Raw genomic sequence first — 24,944 nt, forward strand, 5'->3', positions numbered from 1 at the left:
AGAGGCAGCCGCCACACAGCTGCAACCCTACAGCCCTGTGTCTGAACAGAGAGGGATGAAAGACAGAATATAATCACAGCCACCACACGATACAAGACATAATCCAGCAGTCTGTCATCAGAGCCGTATACCCTCCGTCCACTGGGGAGCACCCTCTTCTATAAGCGAGAATGACCGATGTTGTTGTTTGTGTTGTCTTTACCTTTTAAAAAAGCAGGTACAACACAGGGGAGTCTAAAGGCTAGAAGGGGCTTTAAGGCAAAGGGAGACAGAGGAGGAAAAATCCAGGAGGAGAGAGAAAGAGAGGGAGAAAAAGAGAGAGGGGGAATCACAGTGGGGGTGGGCATTGAAAACAGCCATCTCTTTTTCCACCCACCATCACCTCACCATGTGGTGTTGCATTGTTCATGTGGCAGCACATTCACGCACATTGTTCCAATATTCAGACGCTCCGGTGCAGGGGAGCATTCCCATGGCTTCTCCAGCAAGCCCGCTGAAAAGGGCAGGTGTCATCACCCTCAAAATGAAGGCTGCAGTCCCCCCACTCGTCGGCGGGGATGGCTAGAAGCTCCGCACTGCTTGCATACAAAGGTTAAGCCCCACCGACCCAACATAAAAAAAAAAAAAAAAAAAAAAAAAAGCCGGTAATACATTCCACATTGTGGCCAACCAATAAGAAAATCATATCTACACACATGATCGGGTCATGTGATCCTGCACTAGGAAGCACCCTGGTCCTTTGAGAGCTGTACACAATAATGCCCTCGATAAACCATGTGATATTAGACAAAGGAAGACCCCAGATATTAGGGGGAAAAAAGAAGATACAGCAAGATATAGATGAATGAGGTCATTTTATTTGGTCACTCAATACATTCAGATACATCATCAATAAATTCCACCTTTAAATTACACACACAAATATATAAGAAAAAGATTTACATTATTTACAGTTCTCATTCAGTGTCTTTGCTCTGGATGTATCTCTAGTGGTTGGTGTTCACCTGTGGCGCCCACTTGCTCCCAGAAACCCCAGACGTGCCCAAACCCGAGGAGGAGGGGGGGGGGGTTAACCTATAAATAAGTAATGCAGAAACCAGGGGGACAGACTGTACCATTACTTGCCTTGTCATCATAATAGAGGGTGCCACTTACCTTTAACCATGCTCTGATAGATGAAGAGCAATAGCTTTTGTTCGTGCTGGCTTAGGGGAGCTGAGCACAGCTGAGGAAGGAAGAGCTAAAGACACCAAAGGGATCAAATAGCATCAGAATCTGCTCAATCTCACTGCTGGAGCAGACATGACATTAACATCAGATGATAACAATGAACATCCAGTAAGCCAATTATCATTTAGTAATGGTGCTAAGAGATATTTCCAGACACATACTGTGCATTCACAATTACAGTATAAAAAATAAGAAATAAATGGCAGAAATCGCTTAATTAGTCTTTCTTTATTTTTCTTTTTTCCCTTCTTTGACTCGTGCTAAAGCGTTCCTTTTGATTCCAATATCTTCTTCATTTCTTTCCTATATTTTTGATCTTCTTTACTTCATATTTTGTTTGTTTCCTTCAGTGCTTTCATTTTTGTTTTCTATCTTCAAAAAAAATGTTTATCTAGTGAATGTTATATTTACTGCAGGAAATTCTCAGCTTCATTGCAGGAGATGCCATGTTATTCCTAAACTCAGGTGATCACTAGCTTAAGATAGTAAGCTAGGATGTACAATTACCAAAACAAGAAAAATATAAGGAGACTTAATACAGCACATCCGAAACTGACCAAATGTGGTGTGCCACCACTGGTAATGCTTGGGCCTCTATCATTCTGAAGGATTGTTTTTTCATAGGGCAAAGAATTTGTTGTCCTGCTTTTTTTTTAATGTTTTGGATGAGGATATGATGGATCTAGCCTTGAGGAATGTGTGTGTTTAGGAATGATGGCTACATTCTTTTCCCCCAGAGACTGATAGAGCTGATAGAGAGAGGGGACAGAGGACACTCGGTGCAGAGTGGGAGAGACGGACAGAGCATAAACAGAGATGTAGGCACAGGGTTTCCTGTGTTTGATTTTTTTTCCATGTGTGTGCTAGGAAGCGAGTTAGCACTTATGCAGACACATAAAATGGAAATGTATCATGACTACATGGGTGCATTAACATTGTCAAAGCACTTACTGCTCCAGGGCTGATGACCTCATCTTATACTGCAAGATCAATGTCCTAGAGGGCAGACAGATATAAAACATACTTTTTAGGGCCAGAGAAATATTTAATTTAGCTCTATGCACATGCTTTAGAAATGCCAGAAACATTTCTGGGTTTTTAAAAAGATAAAGAACCGTGTATAGAACCTTCATACCTCAAACTCTAACCCTAAGCCTAACTCTGATTCCATTAAAGAACCAAAATAGTTATTTTATGGCACTGCTCCATAGAAAATATTTATATTGAAGAAGGCATTGTTATCAAACAGCAACTATCAGAACGGTTATTAAACCACGAGACCGCAGCGTTCCGGAGAGCCGTTAAAACAAGGCAGAATGGAACAGAATGTATGGGTGGACACACATGCTTTAGTGGCCAAATTGCATCATCTGGTTGTCAGATGAGAAGAAATGACGGAGCGTTGTGCCAGTGTCCAAAAGACCACACTTAGTCAGGCGCTTTGTCAAAAAATGACATTTCAGCATGACAGTAATGATGAGAGACCATTTTACTCAGTGACAAGATGGACAGAGAAGGAAAACTGACATTCTAAACTGCCCCTCTCAATCCGCAAGCATTCAGTGTTAAGCCCACAGCAGGAGTATCAACACTGAACTCTCCGTGGGACCTGTGACACAACCTTTTTATAAGACTTTATGATTTTGGTTTTGTTTTTATCCCAGCCGTCACTTCAGTGGTGAGCTGTGGAGTATAAATGGAATATATGTATATACTGAACATAATCAAAAACCGTGTGGCGATCATATCAGTATTTACTAAATGTGATCTTAGGCTTGAAAATATATACATTTTTAAGGGTTCTCTTCATAAACAATAAAAAATTTGCTGCTGCAGCTCTCAGTTTGTTCTTAAATAAACAGGCAGTTATTCCAAACATTGTGTCGCTACTACAATGGGATTACGTATTAATAACTGACATTATGATGATATTATGTTGCTGAGTGAGAGCATGTGTGTATAGACATACCTGCAGCTGCTCAAGTGTCACTGCAAGCCAAACCTGTCAGGAAGAAAACAACTCATTAACCCAATGTATGTAACTGGTTATACACAAGCGCACGCTGAAAAACAACCACATTGAAAAGCTGTAATTAATTCAAATATGTCAAAACTCATGGGTCCAGGTGCTGACTCATGGAAAGCTGGATCTGAAATGGCAGCAGTAGTGAGGATAAGGACTGTACGATGAGAGCTGACTATGAAGAGGGAGCCAGAGAACGGTTGACAAATAGCTAATGTTTACTTTGAGATGACTGTCAGAAAACTGCTGTTTTTCAGTCAGAACACCGTGCCTCACTGATGGACGTGTTACAGCAAAAAGTACTTGGCTTGAACGTACAGATCTAGGAAAGCTTTCTATCGGCTTGGACCTTGTAGGTTTTTTTATCATTTTAACAGTCCTTCATACTCGACGAGATTAAAATGACACATCTTTAAACCCTTGAAACTGAACGATTCTGTTAAAGAAGTGTTAGAGGTTGTTTCATTGTATCATTCAAAAGAAGACTTTCTGTGCGACCTTAATTTTTAATAATGTAGGTGATGCATTATTGACATAATGTTGTAATGCCATTGTGGACATAAAGCTTAGAATTGAAATGTAAAAAGTCCCAAGCTCTAAAACAACATAAATGATGATCTTTCTCCAATCTCTCAGCAGGTATTCACTCAGAAAATAAAGGACAGGACTGGACCCTTTTGTTTGCTGAGGTGGTACTGTCCAGACCCTTTTTAGAATCTTTACAAAAGAACCACTACTGTACAAAACTGTTAATGCTTTTAATAAGCAGTGGAACTAAGTAAAGAAATTGTTCATCGTGGTTATGAAGGGGTATGTTCTCAAAATAAAGTCATTTGAATGTGACAACCTTCTCCCTTTCTAGATCCTTTACTAAGGAAAGATTCTATTGCCGTTATATTTTTTTAGTTTCCAATGATTCACTACACACTGCCTGGGTATTATTTGATTTTATTTTTATTTGTTTAAATGAAACAAATGCCACGTCCACATAGTGGATTTTACAAGGTGCACATTTGGACCTTGAGGCTGTTGTTTGTCTGAGGGTAAATTAACAAGGTATGTGCCCTGATGAACAAAACAACACACATACTCAGTGTGTTCAGTACCTGTTTTCTGAGGCTAGATATCATCTGTGATCACACAACGTAGGCTGCCCTCTACAAACCCCAAAAACAAACACCAGATTAATTTATAGACCTACAAACTTCAGAGAATGTTCACGAAATACACGCTAGTGGAAAGGGAAAGACTTTTTGTACTCACTGAACCCATTTAACTGCTTCTGAATGCAGTAAACACACACACACACGCACACACAGAGTCCAAAGCCCCAACTTTAGTTAATATTTCTCAGTTGCCAGTGTGGCTAATAATTCAGATCAATTCAAAATTCTCATTACAAAATATACACAAGGGTAACGCATCAGGAAACACATTTGTGCGAGTGTGAAGTGTGTGACAATAATGTAGTATCACAGTTTTAGGGGAAAGACGAAGCTGGGTTATCCTTACAGTGCAAAATTAGTTTGAGCAGATTCTGATGTGCAAAAATATGCAGAATCGCTGTTTAAGAAGTTTGCAGAGTTTTCTTTACACTGAGAACGTGTGTGTGAGTGTGTCCCTGCATCATGAAATGTGTAAAGTTGTAGGTCATTCTTATGCAGTAGTAAAATGATGCAGTGTTCCTCGATAGGTGTTCCTTTTTACACTTTTTTTTTACTTTCCTTAATTCTGAAACCAGATACTAAGTGTGTGTGATACATGTGTGTGTGTGTGTGTGGTCTGCTTGAAAATAATGCAGACACATTATTGCATAATTTGCAAAATAAAAAATGTTTGCAAATTAAAAAATGTAAATACCATGGTTATTGTCATACAATTGATTTTTTGAATAAGGTGTGAGCTGATAAATGTTTATTACACATGAACAGTGTCACATTTATAACAATGCATTAATACAAAACAAATGAAACCCTTTATGTATTGTGTGTGTGTTTATTTAGTTATAAGTCAATTCTCCAAAGATTCAAATCAAATTCACTTCATTAAATGTTCTGTCTCATTGGGTATTGATTTATCCCAGGATTCTTTTGTCTCCACTTTTATGAAGATGTAAATTCTTGAAACTCCTCTTTAGTCCATTTTTCGGCTCTTATCTCCATTTCCGCACTGTTTCTTTCAACCGTTTTAAACGACTGCCTCCGTTATAACGGTTTATACCTATGTAATAACTGTTTGTCTGTTCATGCTCGGACATATAACGCAGCAGTGACACGCGGAGAAAATAAAGGTAGAGAGAAAGTGCGCAGCTGTTTAAAGGAGGTGAAGTGTGAGAGCTCGCCTGGTCTTTGGTTTGATCAGACGGAGATGTGAAGAAAATCCGAGGGCATTTCCCGCAGCTTTCCACTGTCCGCTGTGCTCCAAACTGCTAACAACACTTACACCAACAGATCGTGCTGTTTAATGTGGACTCAGTGGAAAGGAAGCGTTCGCGTGTAAAGACTCTCAGTGAATAAGAGTTGAGCACTTAAACAAATCTCCACTGTTTTCAGTCAAGGCTAGTTTTACGTTTATGGCGCATGTGTGAAGAGTTAATTTTGGCCTGTTTTTATTTTAGCTGATGTTTCTGAACAGTCCTTAAGGGTATTTTTTAGTAACTAAGACACGTCTGGTAACCCTTTGTAAAGTTGTATTAAAAACATTCCACGAACGTTCCATACAACGGAGAAATGTTTGTTTATTTTGTCCAGAAGCTGGTTATGAAAAGTAATATTTTGAGCTCTGTCTGATTATGTCTGAAGCCCCGGACTGTGCTGACCTGTGTCCTTTAGGCTTCCAAATGTGAACGTTTCTCACTACTCAAGGCACTGGCCAGCCCTGTAATACTGCGCATGCGCGCACGATCGTCCGCGTCGCGGCTTCGCCTCCTTTTGCAGAGGTGTAAGATGGCCTAATTGCTGTGGGTCCGGGCTTGTTTTAACTACTGTCGAATTTATGGTGTTGCTCTCAGAGACCGTCCAACGCAATTAGCACATATGCTCTAAATAGATGATGGTTTGTGAGCAATAAAGCCATTACCTCCGGCATAAATTGACAGTCCCTCTCACTAACGCTCCTACCGCGGGCTAATTGGAAAAACCATTCCACCTCCATTTGTCCACGCGCGTGCTCTGCTCAATTCATGCGCGAGATACGACGAAACACGGTGTATTTAGCGTCAGGTTTAGGTGCCGTTGATTGGGTGCTGGGTTTTATAGATTTTTAACGTGTTTTGTTTTTGTACGTCTCTAACAGTTTCCGGGGGGGGGGGGTGACCACAGTGAAGGGGACAGTGGGAGCAGTAATATCTTATTGTCTGACTTTAAAACAAACATTGTGTATTTAAAAATAGTAATGTTCCTGTTTTTTTTTCGCTAATAAAATATTATTTAGATTTTTCTGTCCATTTACAGCCTCCGAGTCCTTCAGTACCCTCATGACAACAAACATAAACGACTTCGGATTTTAACCTGTGAAAACACACAGCTTCATTTCGCATAAGGAGGCATTCATGGGTAATTTCTGTAATTGCTGAAATTAGTAGTGTTCTTCCAATAATAATAATATTTTATTTTTCATTTTGTTTTATTGTTGATGTTGTTTTGTTTAGTTATTTCTTTTTTATTCTACATTTCTAAATATCTTCAGTCCACGCCGGCTGTGTCTGTGTTAAAGAGCCGTGGTAAGTGCGGTAGTTTAAGATATTTTGCCCATCTCTCAGGACTACGCTTTCCATTAAGAGCGATTAGATGATGGCCATTGAAAGTTGCTGATCCATAGAGAAAATGGCAGCGGATAAAAGGCGATTTCGAGTGACCTTCTCGTCCCTTTCACACCAATCTGAGCCCCCCAAATAGTTAGGGATCAGGTCGGACAAAAGCCCCCTCCTTTTCCCTTTCAGGCCGAACCTACTCAAAGCGAAGGGGCCTGCAACCAAAAAAAAAAAAAAAACTCCACCGCATTAGAGTGGGGCACAACGTGGGTTTCAGAGGGTAAAAGCACGCAGAGGCTGAGGCAAATAACCGAGCTCAACTTTAATTTACAGCACACTAACAGCACCATGTCTGCTGTGCTTTCACTGGAGGAGTCGTGATTTTAAAGATTGGATTTTAGCTGCAGCTGCAGATTTTATTTTGTTTGTTGTTGTAGCTACATTGGATTTTTCTGTGAAGACTTCATATTTCGAGCTGTAGCTGTAGGTTATATTTTCTATGTTTAGTTGTAAATTTGATGTTTTGAGGTGTAGTTGTTGACAATATTTTTGTAGCTGTTGTGTATCGTAACTGCATCTGATTTCCAACTCTGAAAAGTTGATTAAAATGGCTATTGCATATTATTCAATAATTTTAATAGACAGGGAAATGTACTTACTTCAGATACTTTTTAACATATATATATATATGTGTGTGTGTGTGTGTGTGTGTGTGTGTGTGTGTTTATGTATACAGTAGACCACACAGGCTTTTCCCAATACCGATGCTGCTATTAGCAATAATTAAGCTCTATTATTGTCTAGCATTCGCTCATTGCAGGCCCGGTGTGAAGCACTGATGTAAAACACTGTTCAAGCATGTAGTTTACATAAATCAATCCTATACGAAGGCGCTAGGAGGCAATTTTCAATCACTATCTTCTTGTCAGGGTTAGAAAAACAAGTAAAAGTATGTGACTCAAATGCAAAATGCAGTTGTTATTATCTGCTGTGGAAAGACGAGGCGTTTCTGATCTTGGGGTAGAAACAGAACGTGCTTTTTAGCCCTGAAACAAAGGCACGTTATGTACTTTCTGGAACCCAAATAGATGGATTTATTTTATTGTTTATTTTAAAAGGCCTTCGATGTTTCATGGGAAACGATCAGTCGACGCTCGCCGGTTTTAAAAGTCCTCGATCAGAAGATGTGTTTGTTGTGCTCTTAAAGTGCTCTACCTCCCCAACTCTGCTGCTTTAACTGTCCAACTCTAGCGTCTTAACCGTCTCTGAATCCGAGTTCAGTGTTTAACTGTCCGCCCCGCGCGCCTGAGCTCTGCTGCTCGCCTGGTAGGAGGTCCTCCATTCGTGGCATTTTATTACTTTAACAGTTCTGCCTAAAGACAGAGTGCATTAGATTACATGTAAAAGGAAGAATGTGGCTTTGGAAAAGCTGCAAGAGATTTACAGCATAACAAAGATCCTTATAAATCATTTGATCTATTATATGTTTGATTATGGACTTCTTTCAAGTTTGAGATACAGCAAGGATCTAATAATCTTTTGTGTGTGTGTGTGTGTGTGTGTGTGTGTGTTATATATATATATATATATATATATATATATATATATATATGCTTGCTGTGTCTCAAACTTGAAGGAGCTTCATAATCAATCTCATAAATATATATATATATATATATATATATATATATATATATATATATATATATATATATATATATATATGCCACAATTACATATTTTGTTAATTCTATTTAACAACTATTACTTTTTAGCGTGTTATTACTGCGTTATTACAGTTAACCAAGGGTTTATGAGCACCTGCCAAAAGTTCTCCTGTTTTCCGAGGTTCAAAACCAACCGTATAAGGAATGCTAATATGACAGCATCCCTTTGACTTCAAACACATCCGTTTCACGTGAATAAAATCCATCACATGAGCCCTGTTCCCAAAACTAGTCTAACCACAACCTCTTACCCAAAGTAAACACAGTGCAGAGCCATTGTGCTGATTTCAGATGTTTCAGAGCGCACGGTTTTACGGCTCAATACGGAGCAGCGTTTCCAGTGTGTTACACTGAGCACATTCTGAATGTTAACACACTGGCGGAGATCTATTATCAGTGTAAAAGCTGCCAGTGTGGAAGGGCAGAGCTGTGGCCGCTGGGGACGGGTTTTAAGGAGGCCAACGTGCCGTGTGTTTTTAATAAATGATCCCCTCACTGCTCGCGCTCAGCCGTTCCCGCGAGTGAACAACTCGATCGCAGAACTGTTGCTTTAATGCGTTGACATTATCGCTCAGACAAACAGAGTTTTATCGATCTGTGCTGTAGGTGATCCGACAAGGCACGCGCACGGACCGGGCGAGGGTCCAGTCGCGAGGAAAAGCTCTGTTTAGCGTTCAAACGCGCTGAGCAACTCACTCGAAGTTAGGCGACGGATGGAAACAGGTTCCTACAACGATCAATGAACGCGCGAGATGTGACTGTATGAGCTCGAGCGGTATGATTTCTTGGTTCTGTGGTTGGTTTGTTGTTTCAAAGACGACCGAATCTCAGCAAATGGAGTTTGGCGGTTATGTGATGTAAGAAAGATGGAGTTTACTTGCCTTTCAGACAGCAGCCAAATTGAGGAACATCGCTGGTGTCCTAGTGTCCACTTTGCCCCTTCACACTCTCTCTCTCTCTCTCTCTCTCTCTCTCTCTCTCACACACACACACACACACACACACTTTCTCTCTCACTCTCTCACTCACTCACTCTCACTTTCTCAGTGTCCACTTTCCCCTTCTCTCCCTCTCCCTCTCTCTCGGTTTCCCACTGTCCAATTTTTCCCCCCTCGCTGTTTTGCTCGCTTTTGCCTTGTGCTCCCATTCGCCGTCCCTCTCCCTTTCTCCCCTCTCCCCCTCTCTCTCTCTCGCGCGCGCGCTCTCTCTCTCTTTCTCTCCCTCTCTCTCTCTCTCTCTGTCTGTCTCCCTCAGCCCGGTGGAGGAAAATCTTGATGATACACTTACAGAAGTTTCTCTTTGTCTCCTTTAATCGTATTCGTTTCACTTCTTTTTTTCGCTCGCGGAGCAGAGAGAGCCGAGCTTAGGGGAGAGGAGCACACCTCCAGTGTCCGAGCAGCTGCTGGTCAGCGCGTCCAGCTCCCATTCAGCTTTCACTCCTCACCTCCGCGCTTTACGCGTCTGTGCGAGTGCCTTCCAGACTCCTCTCCGCCTAACGGGCTCTGACCGCGTCATGCGGACCACCGCTGCTCCCCACTGTCTGAGTGTTTATTATTTATTATTTCACGCTCTCTTCATTTCCAGCTCGGAGACATGTTCTTGTTTACGCACAAACGTCATCAGAGCACATGGACATCCACAAGCACCAGTAATAATAATAATAATAATAATAATAATAATAATAATAATAATAATAATAATAATAATAATAATAATAATAATAATAAGTCAACAGTAGTCACGAAAGTGGGTATATTGTAAATTCATAAATTACTTTGTTTTTATAGACTTCCAAAGACATGACAACAATAAATGATTCCCTTGCCTGTAATTGTCTACTGTACGCTAGATGGCAGCCCCATCCAGACATTATAAGCCGGTAAAGCGCAGGCTTCGCTATTCACGCGCATAAAACCAGCCGCTCGTCCGTTACAACCGGCAACTTCCGCCGTTACCGAATCCCCGCGACCACAGGGGCGAAGCCCCGCGCGACCTTAGCGCGTCAGAACGCCACGTTCGTTCTCGTTTGTCTAACGTGTCCGTCGCTTTGTTTCTTTACATGAGCGAGGGCTGCCTGCTTGCGCCTTTATAGCAGTCTCCTCTCGCGCATCCTCTCGCTCGTGCTCTGCCCGGGCTTTCTAAGAGCAAGGCTTCTCTAGAACCGCGCGCACTAGCTCGTTTACAACGGTCAGAGCACTTTGGGGGGGTGGCAGCGTATCACGGCGGTCGACAGCGGATCAGTCTGCGGGCTCTAAGACCCACAAGCTTCGGGGAGAGGAACAAAAGCGTTTGCCCCTCGGAAACTTTCAGGGTCCTACTCGTTAGTTTTTCACTGCTGCTGCTGGTAGTGTTGTTGTTGTTGTTGTTATTGTTTTGGTCGAACCCCTGGTTCTAACCCGGGGAGGGGGTCTTCCTCTTCTTGTCTTTTTTTTTTTAGCTATTTTTTCAGCCACAATACATTCTAACACCGTCTAATCAGGTTTCCGAGTAAATACCAACGCGGTGGAGAGAGCGGTGTAAATCTTGCATGTCAGAAACACCCCCCCACCACCCCATCACCACCACCACCACCACCTCCATCTAACCTCCCCCCATCACCCCCTCCCTCCATCCCTCCCTCTTCAGTCGTAGGTAGCAAGGAACGAGGACTCTAACCAATGGAGTGAAGGAGGCTTGGCTAACCTTAGCCTCCTATTTTCTGCCCCCCTCCCCTTCCCTCTCGCCCCCCACCCGTCCACCCCCTCCGCGCAGGGTTCTGACCAGTCAGTCGCCTTTGATTATCAGTCGCCAGCAGCCCCTCTCTTGGCTCCTTGACACGAGCACCATATAAGGCGCAGCGATCTCCATAGAAACGTGTCAGTTTCAATAGTAGTGTCAAAGTTCACTATATACAGACATTCGCGCGGATCTCCGTTTCGGAAACAGTGCTCCTCCGCGCCGCCGCTCCTCCCGTCCAAAGCGCGCGCTCATTTTTTCGGGGGCTCTCTTTTTTTGTTTCTTCTTTTTTTCTCCTTTTTCTTCTTCTTATTCTTCTTCTTTTTCCTTCGTGCATATTCTATTAGTTGTGTTGTTCTCGCTCTCTCGCTCTCTCTCTCTCTCTCGCTCTCTCTCTCTCTCTCTCTCTCTCTCGCTCACTCACTCTCTCTCTCTCTCTCTCTCTCTCTCGCTCTTCTTTATCCTCGCGCCGTACCGACTGGAAGAGGTGAAACTGCATAGGCACTCGGGCGACGTTGTCGTGTCCGTGTGTGTGAGAGAGATAGTGTGTTGTGCGAGTGTGTGTGCGTGCGTGCGTGCGTTTTTTGGGGGTCTCTCTCTCTCTCTCCCTCTCCCTCTCTCTATCTCTCTCTCTCTCTCTCCCTCTCTATCTATCTCTCTCTCTTCTTGGCTGGACCAGATGAGCTTTATTCATGAACATAGATAGAGAATTCCGCTCCTCGGCGTCGTTGCCTTCTCTCCAGCAGCCGCCAAGAAGACGGAGAAAGGAGCACGGAAGGAAAGAGGGGAAAAGACGGGGATTTATCTCGCGCTGCACTTCTCTGGATCGCGGATCCGCCGGAGAGAGCTTTTCGGCTCCGGCTCTTCGCCTCGTCCACGTCCACGTCCACGGCGAGCGCACCGACTGAGCGCCTTTTTGCTTCTTTTTTGAGCGAGAAGCTGAAAAGCCTCCAGCGCTAAAAACTGCAACAATAGCACCGCTGCTTTTCGCCACATTCTACTTGTTTTTTTGTTGTTGTTTTTTGTTGTTTTTTTTTTTTTCTGGGACTCGTTTTCTCCACACGACCGGGACTCCCGAATGGCTGACTGCAATTTCCCGTGGAACTGGCCTCCCGACAGCTGCATATCCTGATCGGGCTTCGCCTCGTCCTCCATCCATCGGTTCATTTATTTTGATTTTTTTTTTCCTAATATTTTGTCCCAATGCATCCATCGATTTAGGCTCCTACTTTTCTCTTTTGCTATGAGATAGACACCTTTCGTCCGAGCTCCCCTCTGTCTGCCTCTCTCTCTCTCTGTCTCTGTCTCTCCTTCCCTCGCTCTCTCCCTCTCTCTCTCGCTTTCTCTCTCTATCTTTCCCTCCCCCTCCCCCCCCCCCCCCAAAAAAGCCCCCCAAGCTCCGAGAACCGAGCGCTTGAAAGCACTTTTTTCCTCCCTGGGCCCGAGATATGGCAATGGTAGTTAGCGTCTGGCGCGATCCGCAGGACGACGTGGCCGGTGGAGCTCCTAGCGGGCCCAACGCGGCGGCGCAGCCGGCGAGGGAGCAGCAGCAGGCGGCTTCGGCGGCGCCGCACACCCCACAGACCCCCAGCCAGCCGGGACCTCCGTCCACGCCGGGCACGGCCGCGGACAAGAGCGGCCAGAACTCGACTCAAAGCCAGCAGCATATCGAGTGCGTGGTGTGCGGCGACAAATCCAGCGGCAAGCACTATGGCCAGTTCACCTGCGAGGGCTGCAAAAGTTTCTTCAAGAGGAGCGTGCGCAGGAACTTAACGTACACATGCCGTGCCAACAGGAACTGTCCTATTGACCAGCACCACCGCAATCAGTGCCAATACTGTCGGCTAAAGAAGTGCTTAAAAGTGGGCATGCGCCGTGAAGGTGAATATCTGTTTTACTTCTTTCTCTTCCAAATTCATTTCCCCTCTGCTCTCACAGAGAGCCGTGTTATGTAAAGGTCGAGCTCCTCACACACACTGAGACACACACACTCGTGCACACATACGTATACACAGCACGTTTTCTTACTCTCAGCTGTGTGGAGGCTAAAACCAGCACGCTACAGTCAGCGAGCGTTTTGTTTACAAGCGTTGATAGCATTGAGCTTAGCCCACAGGCTACTTGCATCCATTTCAAACCGCTCAATTGCACGAGACGCCTGAACCCGAGGTCTCTGTGTGTGACAGAGACTGTACACATTCGTTGCTGGTGCTTCGTCTTAGTTTATACGTTCCCCAGCTCTCATTTTCTGCCTTAACCCAGTGATGAGAGGGGCTTCACGATAGTGCAGGGAAGTTGAGTGTGTTGGGTTTACTGGTCGTAGCCTAGAGAGTGTGTGTGTGTGTGTGTGTGTGTTTAGAGGCCTGTTTCAACCCCAAAGCCATGTGAACAATGGCGGTACTAACTTTCTGTCAGCAAAGTGTAGAACAACTGTGTATTTTGCTCAGAATTATTTACGCTGGCTGGCGTTGAATTTTACCAACCGCATCTGTATTTATTTGAACTGGAGGGCGGCCGTTAGGCGCTCGGAGCTAGCCCACTTAGCCCTTCGCCCTGAAACTAATCACTCCTTGCAAAATGTGGAATAATTGGCGTGCAGAGTGAATGGTGGAAGTTGTAGCCTTGCTGCTCTCAGTGTGGTAGAGTGGATATAGGCTGGAGTAAATGAGTGCACGCTCTTATTACAGACAGGCTGTGATGCTTTCATGCTTATGGCCAACAGCGGTAGGAGTATTCCATTTAAGAAATATCAGTGGCACGTTTAGCTCTGTGTAAGTGCACAAACGCAGACGTAAACATTAACACTTCAGAGGCTATGACCTTATAAAGGCTTCATAGCGATATAACACACACACACACACACACACTACTTTTAAGAAACAATGTAAACAGATTGACTGGTGCTAATGTTCAGTTTTCTTTCAGCTCCATTTTTATTTTTATTTTTAGTTCAGTTAATATTCCATATTCTTTATCATTGTCGTTAGTGTTGCGTAAACAAACATATATATATTTATATAAGAACGTAAGAATAAGATGTTTGGTTGATTCAGTTAATAAGTGTAAATAAGTTCAGGAAGTGTACACACATCCACGCAGTTATTGTGTTGTTGTGTATTTTATAAAAACCAAAAATATTACAGAGTAATTGCAGAAATTAACCCAGTGTTTGTCCAGTTGTGTCAGACTGCAGACTATTATCTGTGTGTATTAAAAAAAAGCCCAATCCCATCTTGTCCAGCTCTGCACCCAGCAGAAGCAAAGAAGCCTTGCGTCAGTAAATGGTGAACGCTGTTTCTCAGTTGCTGGATGCACATTTCCTCTCCCTCTCTTTGTTTTCGTCAGCGGTTCAGCGAGGAAGAATGCCCCCGAGCCAGCCGAACCCGGGCCAGTACGCGTTGACCAACGGCGACCCGCTGAACGGCCACTGCTACCTCTCCGGCTACATCTCGCTGCTACTGCGCGCGGAGCCCTACCCGACGTCGCGCTACGGCAGCCAGTGCATGCAGCCCAACAACATCATGGGCATCGAGAACATCTGCGAGCTGGCGGCGCGCTTGCTCTTCAGCGCCGTGGAGTGGGCGCGGAACATCCCCTTCTTCCCCGACCTGCAGATCACGGACCAGGTGTCGCTGCTGCGGCTCACGTGGAGCGAGCTGTTCGTGCTGAACGCGGCTCAGTGCTCCATGCCGCTGCACGTCGCGCCGCTGCTGGCCGCCGCCGGCCTCCACGCCTCACCCATGTCCGCGGACCGCGTCGTGGCCTTCATGGACCACATCCGGATCTTCCAGGAGCAGGTGGAGAAGCTCAAGGCGCTGCACGTGGACTCGGCGGAGTACAGCTGTATCAAGGCCATCGTGCTCTTCACCTCCGGTGAGTCTCCTGTGTGTGTGTGTGTGTGTGTGTGTGTGTGTGTGCAAAAGTTTAGGCACTGTTCGGTTGATTGAAAAGAACACATCTCATCTACTGTTGTCTAACACTGTGGCACATTAATAATGCACGTCACGGATAATCTGCTGCTGGTGTTAAAATAGTTTTATATTTTACGTGTTTTGCAATATTTTAAACAAAAAAGAGAATTGGAGACAAAATATTATATTTCCCTGTGTTCTCTGTAGATGTGTGTGTGCTCCTTTTCAGTTTTAAAAATCATGTGTCATTTGAGCAGTGTGTAAACTTTTACAAACCACCGTGTGTGTGTGTGTGTGTGTGTGTGTGTGTGTGTGTGTGTGTGCCAGTTTTAGCTGGAGGCGTCAGCAAACCGTAGCGATGCTGGTCCTGCAAAACGCTTTTTGTGTTTGTCTGGGTTTTTTTTTTAATCCACATACACTCATAACGTTGTGTTGTATTTACACATAAAAGCCCTCTCAAAATAGTCGTGGGACATAATTCTAAATTTCAAATCATAATTTTGACAATAAGGTATTAAAAAAAAAAAAAAACGAATGTCAATTCTAAATTCTGGGTGTTTATTAAAACTATCCACAATTAGCTTTAAGCACATTTCATTTGAGCACGAAGATAGGCGTGTGATAATTCTCGCTGCCTTCCATAAGAAGTCCTGATCATGAAGCCTCTTGGCCTCGCTGTTAAATTATCATACAGACAACATGGTGGCCAATTGTTTTAGCCCTAGCCACAAAGGCGTCCATTTTAAAAAACGTGGAAATTGTAGGCCCGAGTGAAATCTCAGAATTCAGCCTGAAGGCGGTTGGATATTTTTCTAGATGATGTACTCCCAAAGCCTTGAGTGTACAGAGATGTGTGGCCATTTTTACACAAGCTATTTGCGACAGTCTTACTAAATAATCACAGGGCATTTACATACGTGTATTTATTTTTCATTAAATAGAATAAAATATGGAGTTTACGCTATAAATCTGTCAAACGTGTCTTAGCTCGATATCATCTTTCAGTCTGGAGTGTTTTTGTGATTTTAACTTGGAAAAACAACAACAGTTATTTTAATTTGACGAAGCGCTGTCTCTGTTTGTGTGAAACGTATTTGTCCAGTATTTGTGTAGATCCCACACTTGATGCTAGGAGAGTCTTATCGTGTTAATAAAGATGCTATAACACCAGCTATGACAATAAAGACCTCAGTCTCAGGCCGAGTGGTTTGTTGTAGCTTTTACAAAATGATGGGGTGGTTGGTGGCAGCAAAGGAAATATTTCATCGCGTACAGTTCCCCACAGCGTGGCTTATTGCTCTGCCATGTGGAGGAGCTGACATTAAAGAGAATCTCGTCGCCAAGTTTATTTGTAGCGTTAGCATGATTTTTCATTAAAAATGGTATTAATGCGCTAAGCTTTACAGTTTGAGTTAATAGGCCGCAGTCTTTGGGGCATTGTGTGACCTGGCATGGCTTCCAGAAGCATGGGGTATTACTAGTGAAAGTAGTGAAAAGGTCGTGTTTATATTCTTTGGATTTTTTTCTCTCTTTTGCCTGATTTCGATCTTTTTTTCTTCTTCTTCAAAATTCTGCTCACATTCCCCATTAAAGTGTAATAGTGCTTTTAACCCCCCTAGCAATGACGTCAGCCTCAGTATGGACCTCATCCACATTAGTTGCTATGCAGTTGCTCTTAATGGGTCCTTTGTCATTTTTTTGTGAGGTAAAATATCAGTAATTTGACTGCACCTCAGTTTAGCAACATTTGAACAGAAAACTAGGTAAACGTTACGCTTCATTGTGAGCTAGCCTGCTGAGCAATGCTAACGTATTAGCCAGTGAATGCCCAGAATCCAAATCGCTTTGAATTTCGAATCTACTAAGTTTATGTGTCTATTCTCTGTTTATAAATCATGGTTCACCACGCAGGGATGGCCCCACTGTTTTGTCTGGATCCTCCAGCAGGCCTGGGTGTGTTTGGTGTCTTATTAAGTTGGAAGCTTAAATTATTAACACACGTCTTCTGACGTCCACTTACTTCTCTCCATTAATTGCACACTGAAGTATTCTTTTCCTCACAAGCCCACGCAGCTCGAGCCACAGAGCACAAGGTCACATTACTGGGAGATTTTAGCCCGGACTTCACAGTTCAGAAGTGCAGAAGGTCATTGGACTGAACCGAAGTGCGTTTCAGTCCAATGCAATTAGGATCAATACAAGAAAAGAATGTAGGTGGCAAACCGTTTTACAAAATAGGACTTTTTACAAATGAAGGCAAATATATATAAAACATAGTCATTTGGGTCCTCCCCTATAAATGAATTCTGCATTCTTATTGGGCCTGATATGTTGTTTACACCATGTTGGCTTTTGTTACAGCAGGCTATAGGCTGGTTTCTAAGAATAATCCGTTATCCATTATATGTCGTGTACATGTGTAGATTCCACTTGTAGTCCTAGAGCTCTCTTAGCGTACTAATAAATACGTCATAACATCATAAAATAACAGCACTATAATAATTGCAATTTTGTGAGGATAACACTGAGTGGGCGAGCTCCGTTCTTGGACGGCGGTGTTTAGACAGCGGAAATAGATCTTTTCTTCTCATGTAATGTTGATTTAGACCTTTCCCTAAATTTGGGCGATTGTCTCCTCGCTTAAAGCCCAGGTCATAAATTTGATTGCTTCCAGCGGCCTTGTCTCTGGCAGGGGAAGGAATGACTCGATAGCATCTGGAAAGTAATTAGGTCATAATTCAGTTATTACCATATCCAGCCCCGTTTGTGAATATGCAGCTGCATAATTTGACGTTTTAGCCCAAACATGGCCGCCTGGTCCACGCTCTCCCCACTCGAGCGTGTTTGGATAGCGGTGCTTTAAAAACCGCTGAAGATGCGGCCGGGGTTGTTGCGTCTGATTTACGAGCGCGTGTGTGGTATCTCCTGTGCCACGCGAGGGGGAATCCGTCGCGTCGCTCTTTGAGGGATTGCGTACTCGCCTTGTTTATTTATAATGACGGAGCTCCTCGTGCGTCGCGTGAAGCAAGGAGTTTGCAATGGTTCTGCAAAAGTTAGGGCACCCTCCGTCAAAGTTCAGCTGATTTTGAAATGGCAGGTAAATTATTAAACTATTTAAATACGGAGCACATTTTAGTACACAGTGTTTATTTGTTCCACGTTTTCCTTTTTTTAATTTTATATAAGAAAATAAAAATGTTGAATTAGCAGCGAGTGTTCCCAGGAGCTCGTTTCTTTTCTCTGGGACTTGACCAGGAATGCTCACATTTTGCACACGTTCAGCTCAGCTTTAGGAACGCCCTCGACACTAACCTGTGTGTGTTTAAATGATCATTCAGCGTCAGACTTACCCTGGTTATACCGTCTTGTTATTTCCGGTGTTTTTTTCTCTGTCGTTTGTCTTGCTTGTGTTGGTTGTTTACTCCATTTTGTTCAAGCTTGTTCCGAAGGGTGGTTTGATAAAGCTGTGTTTCCCTCCCCTCTTCTGTGTATGTGTTGTCTGCGTAGACGCATGCGGCCTGTCGGACGCGGCGCACATCGAGAGTCTGCAGGAGAAATCTCAGTGCGCTCTGGAGGAGTACGTGAGGAGCCAGTACCCGAACCAGCCGAGCCGTTTCGGCAAGCTCCTGCTGCGGCTGCCTTCCCTCCGCACCGTCTCATCGTCCGTAATCGAACAGCTGTTCTTCGTTCGCTTGGTAGGTAAAACTCCCATTGAAACCCTCATCAGGGATATGTTGTTATCTGGGAGCAGCTTCAACTGGCCCTACATGTCCATTCAATGATCCCAAATGAGCGAGCGAAACAAACAAAAAGAGAGAGAGAATAAGAAAGAGAGACCTAAAGGACCAAAAAAACTCTGCAGCGTTCTTTCAAGAAGACGATATATAGGACCTCGTTTCTGATCAACTTGGAAGACACTTTCTCTCCTCTGTTTTTTTTTGTTTTTTGTTTTTTGTTTTTTTGTTTTTTGTTTTCTTCTTCTGTTGTCTTCTCGGACCGAGATGGAATACGCAATGTATACAGATTAAAGAACTGGACTTTACTCCCTTGTAAATCCATCGCCATCATCAAGAACACGCTCCATTTTGTAAAATACTAGTCTTTATTTTCCTTTTTTGTACAAAACCACGAAAAATCCCACAAAAAACAAAGTACGTACAGATAAATTGAAGAACATCATATGCGCAGTTTAAAAAAATGAATCAAGACTTAGCGGGAAAGTAATGTTTCCAAGCAATTATAAGAAATGTCCTGTGTCTATGTATCTCTCTGTTTTGTATTTTTTTCTGGTTCTAAACCAGGTTTTTTCTGTGATTCTATACTAATGATTTTTTGATATAACCTTTTGCTTCTTATAATGAGTGCGATATATGTTGTTGAAGCTATGTTCTCCAAGAATTAAAATTGAAGTGAGAATTTAAAACGATAAAAAAAACAATAAAGAAAATTTTAGACAAATAAGAAACAGTCTAATCGCAATGACAATATCACTGATGGTTGAACTCCCCCCACCCACCCCCCTCTCCTCCCTATAATTGAAGCTGTGGACTTGCAACTGTGGCAAAAAAAAATGAAAAAGAAAAATGAAAGAAAAAAAACAGACCTCATGGACAATTGAAAGGAGAAGATGCCGGTGAAATGAAACTTTTTACTGTTCTTGGCTGTGTGTGTGTGTGTGTGTGTGAGTGTGTGTGTGAGTGCGAGTGTTGAGTCAATCATCAGTCAAAGAGGAAAGTGAGAAATCAAAAGCACTTTTAATATATCATTTTTCTTTTAGAAATACATTTTGTTTGTTGCGTCTTGATATTTTCGTTGTTTCTTTTTTGTTTGTTTGGTTTCATTTTTGTTTGTTTTTTATTATTATTATTGGTTGTTGCTTCCATTTTGCTCAACCCATGATATGCTTGTGCAGAAGGGTCGCTTGATGAAGTTGTGTGATGGTGACTATACTATTAAAAAAGAAATAGGCAACTATGTCTCCCTCTCAGCACCTTTTATATGATTCACACTGTTCTCTGGACTCTGGCGCTGCTTCAATATTATTATGATTTTTATTATTATTCACACTCTTTTACCTTCTAACTGATAAATAAGGCACACACGCTTTACATAAATGCGGCCAGTTCAGAGGCTGTGACAGTGATCCACACAGAGCCCACCTGCTACTGACCCCTCACCTGTTTGCCACGTTCTAAGACCCAGGGACGCGGTATGTTCCATAGGAAGGCACTCGGTTATATTCTGCACAGACGCCTCAGTCTCTTCCATTGCTGTGTATTCACTGGAAACACAGAGGAATACAATTTGGGTGACGTTGCTAGCGACTGCTTCAGAGATCTATGCCTGCTTCAGCACATTAATGTTTAATATTTTTCCCAGGCTGGATTGAAAGGCTTGCTGCTGCTCCAGGAGAGTGAGAGAGAATGGAATAGAGGTAGAGAGAGAGAGTGTGTGTGTGTGTGAGAGAGAGAGAGGCCTTCGATAGGAATAAAGAGACGAAGCCTGTCACTACAGATGAGAAAGTGAAAAGAGAAAAATAAACTCACAACAAACCCCACCACCCACTAATGTTATTTTGCTGTGGGGCTGTGAATGTTTCACAGCAGCAGTTTATGCGTTGATCAATCTGGGAAATGTACACTGCAGCATGGAAAGCGCTCGATAGCAGCACTAAATGTGATGTATTGTACAAAGACAGTGAGAAATTCGTGTTCGGCCTCAAACCATTGGGCACGACTGTGGGAAAAAAAAGGGAAAAAGCTGCTTGTTTTCTCGCTGAGATTGTCCCCCTCTTATTCCCACATCTGCACTCCAGCCCCGCGTGTTCTGCGGCTGGAAATGATGCGTGTTTTTTATTTCTCTCTCTCTCTTTCAGCGAGTGATTATGCTGCAGTCTGTGCTCAATATTAGTGAATTTGTCAAATCTGACATTTTGGAAGAAATACATTTGGAGAGTGGTGAGCTCTGAGAGCTGAACCTGAGCGGAAGAGGAATGCTGAGTGGGCTTTGGCCATGTCTTCTTTTTGAGGCCAGGTCGCTTTTCTGGGAAAATTGAAGAAATTAAAAAATGGGGGGAGAAAAAAGTGGCAAAGCTGACGTTGGCAAATATCTGTTTGTTTATTTATTTACCCACGTATGTATTTATTTAGCGCGTGCAACAATTTCCTCAACCAAACAGTGTTTTATTGTTTGTTGATTTTGTAAATGAACGAAAATGAAGGGCTAAGGGACGCTCAAAGAAGAACTAAACCTGGTGGGGCTTTATGTTTCTATCTTTGTTTAAAGCTGTGCAAAAAAACCCAACTGTAGCTCTGACCAAATCACATACATTTGTACATTTTTTTAAACATTTAGCCGCCAGTTTGTGTTCATTAAAAGGTGTGTCGTGTTTCGCTGTTTTCATATTTAAAATAATTAATTAATTCAATTAAAAAATCGTCTAAAATCTGACCAAACTTTTACACCGCACTGGGTCATCGATCACTAGGAGTCTGAGCTCTTGGGGCTGGCTTCAAGTTCAAGAGGAACAGAGGAAGAGGGTTGTCAAACAGCACACAGAGTTTGGGTTTGAGAGTGTGATTGATTTTAAATTTGATCTTTTGTAGATTTCCGTGCAGTGATGGGGTCTAATCACGTGTTTCGTTTTCTTTTTTTTTTTTTTTTTTGAAAATGTTGCTTCTTTTGGCGGATGTTCTGAAGAGAGGGCGCCTCGTGCTGCTTCTGTGTGTTTTTTCTTTATTATTATTTTACAGTGTAATTATTCACTTTAGACAAACGGAATATTACCAAAGCAAGCCTCGCGCACCGTGAACGCTGTTGTAGCGAGTTTGAGGGGACGACAAAATAAAATAAAAAAGACCCGAGTGAAACAGTCGGAGAAGAGCACGTAGGGCACAGACGTTTTTGATTGATTACCCCAAAGGACCCAAAACAATGGCTCTTTGACTGCTCTTGGTTTTGTGTTTTTTTTTTTTTTGTTTGTTTTTTTGTCTCAATGTTTCTCAAGTTGAGAGTTTTTTTGAATTGAAAATAGTCGCTTAGCCGCTATCAGGAGCTCGACTTGAAACACCCGAGGGGATTCCACGGAGCTTTTGTGTAGCGACACAAAGCATGTAAATCGTCAGTGTTGAAATTCGGCAAGTCACCCTGCGCATGTGTGTGTGTATGAATGTGTGTGAGTGTGTGATGGGAATATCGGCCTGTGGCATAAATAGTAATGTCATGCGAGCGGAGCTCTTTTAGTTCCACAAAACATGATAAGAGAAAGAGCCGAGCAGGAGCTGCACTGTTATATAATGCTTCTTCTAAACTGTTGACCATCGCGTGGAGCAGAAGCTCAGAACACTTTCATGTTCAACAATAATGAGATCAAAATCCCTGAAGAATGATTCTGGGGTTTTTTTCTGTTGCATTCTAAGCAGAGCACATTCTATTGAGGTTTCCATTTGTTCGACCAGAGGCTATATAAAGCAATAGTTGCTAAGGACTGAATTCGTGCCATGTGTTACTAATTAACAAAGCAAGGTTTGATCCATAAAGGAACATGAATCATATACAGCCTCGGCTCACACTGAAGAAGCAGCTATTTTGGGGCTCCATTAGATTCGCACTGATAGCGATTGCTGGCTCATGTTTTTTCTTTTTTGAACATTTTATTTCGTTTTGTCAGTCATCGCTTACATGGCAGTTTTACCTCACAGAGCTGAGTTGAAACGCTCAAGAACGCCTTCCTTTAAGCAGCAGCTGGTCTCTGAGGGCTGGGGATGTTAAACGGTCTCTCTGGAGCAGCTGTGTCAGAACTATTAGCTTAGTTGCGCTTGGCTGAGAGACGAGTGTTTATCTGACACTCTTTGGCTGTTTAGTCATATTTTATGGGTTTCGATGGTTCCTGCCCGGAGCTGAGCGCTGGACGACTCAAGCAAAAAGGCTCTTAAGGTGAACCGGAACGCGTACTCGAGTCGACGGGTTTGAATTTCTAGCAAAGACCAAAAGATCCGATTCTCAACTTGGAATTGAGAAATTGCCCGGGCCCTGGAAACACGACTCTGTCTTTCTATAACCGCTGTGTGGTGATTTATTATGTTAATTGATAACATGTAAAAGGCTGTACGAGACACAGAGAGACAGACCATATGCAGGCGACCTGGGAATGACGCTGCATTTACTGCTAACATCGTCTATGATCGCTGCATAATTCTCCTTCCGCGGCAGAGCTCTAAGCCATGGATCAAATCCAGCACAACAGGATATAAAATATCCCCCAGTTGTGAACGTAACATAAGGCGACGCCTCTACATGCGTGTGTGTGTGTGTGTGTGTGTGTGTGGTCGGGCCTGGTGTGAGGGAGGCAGGCGAGAAAAGCCCAGAACGCTGTGTAAGCGATCCCTTTGTGTTGATTTAGGAAGACGTTTGCTGTATATAACGCTCAAGGCTGATAATATCATTGCCTGGTCAGATAAATAAAGCAGTGGCCAAACCATCGGGTCAGCTATCGATCCCTTCTGCCAGCGGAGAGAAAGGGAATGAGACGACACGGTGGAAGAGGAGAGCAGAGAAGAGAGAATAGAGGAGGAGGGAGGGGGTCCGTATTAGCATTCCATGCCCATGGACCACTGACAACTGAAAGAGATATCTAACTCAACACCAAGCGTTTGCTTCTCTACTCTAAACATGGGTTCAGCCAGCACACGTGAGCAGCTCCAGCCAGTCAGCGCATGTTAACACGTCCTCCCTGGATCCGCACTGACAGCTACTGCACATCATGTTCGACACTGAGTTGTTTAGACCGGTAAACAGGCTATTTATAGCCGGGGGAAGCCCACCACGTGACGGCCTGTGGAGGGACTCTATAGCTTTTTTTTTTTTTTTTTTTTTTTTTTTTGCTGGAGTGCGGTTCCAAGAGCAACTGAGAGGAGTTATGAGGTTTTTTGTTGTAAAGGAAAATGAAGGAACACAAAGTTAAGCCCACTTGTTGATATCAGTGGAGGGGCGCCTCTGGAGAGTAAACACGAGGGCACCGAGTGGCAGCACTTGGGCCACACTGGGTAAACACGAGTGAACATTTCCAAAACGTTTTCAGGCATTGCTTCTACTGTGCGCTGGGAAAACAAAACTAAACCAGCTCTAATAATAGTCTTCATTATAGAAATAATAATCACAATAATTAATAAATCCAACAATGACAGCTGTTTATCACTTAGTGAGCACTTTCCAAGTTTCTCCTCCTCCTCCTCCTCCCCCTCTGCTCCCCCTCCCCCCTCCTCCCCCTGCCCACCCCGGCTCTATCTCGCTTTGTTGTTTTAAAATATGCATGTCTCTCCGGAATGCCAGTCACGAGTCCAAACTTTGCGTCCAACCTCCCACATGAAATGATCCCCCCCCCCTCTCTCTTAAAGGGGGCTCAATATGTCTCAATCTGCACTGCACTTCACTCAAAAGCGTTTGGCTATGAGGGACCGGGGTGTTCCACCAAACGCACACATGAGACGCACGAGGAGCAGAGCCCGGACGTCCAGCGGCACTCTTTCCTCGCGCTTCCCTCACTCTTGCTCTCCGAAGACCACGGCGACCCCTCACCGCGGAGAGGA

General features: G+C 43.4%; 1 protein-coding gene and 1 long non-coding RNA gene across 4 annotated transcripts; one reads left to right on the forward strand and one right to left on the reverse strand.

The window, feature by feature from the left end:
• Positions 1-854: 854 nt before the first annotated feature.
• Positions 855-10,292, reverse strand: LOC136679539 (uncharacterized). 2 transcript variants are annotated; one of them, XR_010796556.1, is made up of 4 exons: positions 9,613-9,770; positions 3,200-3,232; positions 2,182-2,226; positions 855-1,240 (listed from the first exon to the last, which is right to left on the reverse strand). It is a non-coding gene; the product is annotated as an uncharacterized lncRNA (long non-coding RNA). The 2 variants fall into 2 exon arrangements; XR_010796557.1 differs by lacking the exon at positions 9,613-9,770 and adding an exon at positions 10,019-10,292 and having other exon boundaries at positions 855-2,226.
• A 2,568-nt stretch (positions 10,293-12,860) lies between these two features.
• On the forward strand, positions 12,861-20,284 carry LOC136678119 (nuclear receptor subfamily 2 group F member 1-A). Of its 2 annotated transcripts, none has more exons than XM_066655980.1 (3): positions 12,861-13,327; positions 14,792-15,319; positions 18,865-20,284. In XM_066655980.1, the coding sequence occupies exons 1-3, from the start codon at positions 12,895-12,897 to the stop codon at positions 19,137-19,139; spliced, it is 1,236 nt and encodes a 411-aa protein (XP_066512077.1). In that variant the 5' UTR covers positions 12,861-12,894; the 3' UTR covers positions 19,140-20,284. The 2 variants fall into 2 exon arrangements, with proteins under 2 accessions (XP_066512077.1, XP_066512078.1); XM_066655981.1 differs by lacking the exon at positions 12,861-13,327 and adding an exon at positions 14,093-14,217.
• The last annotated feature ends 4,660 nt before the right edge of the window (positions 20,285-24,944 follow it).

The sequence above is a fragment of the Hoplias malabaricus genome, chromosome Y (assembly GCF_029633855.1).
Source record: "Hoplias malabaricus isolate fHopMal1 chromosome Y, fHopMal1.hap1, whole genome shotgun sequence".
Classification (NCBI taxonomy): Eukaryota; Metazoa; Chordata; class Actinopteri; order Characiformes; family Erythrinidae; genus Hoplias; species Hoplias malabaricus.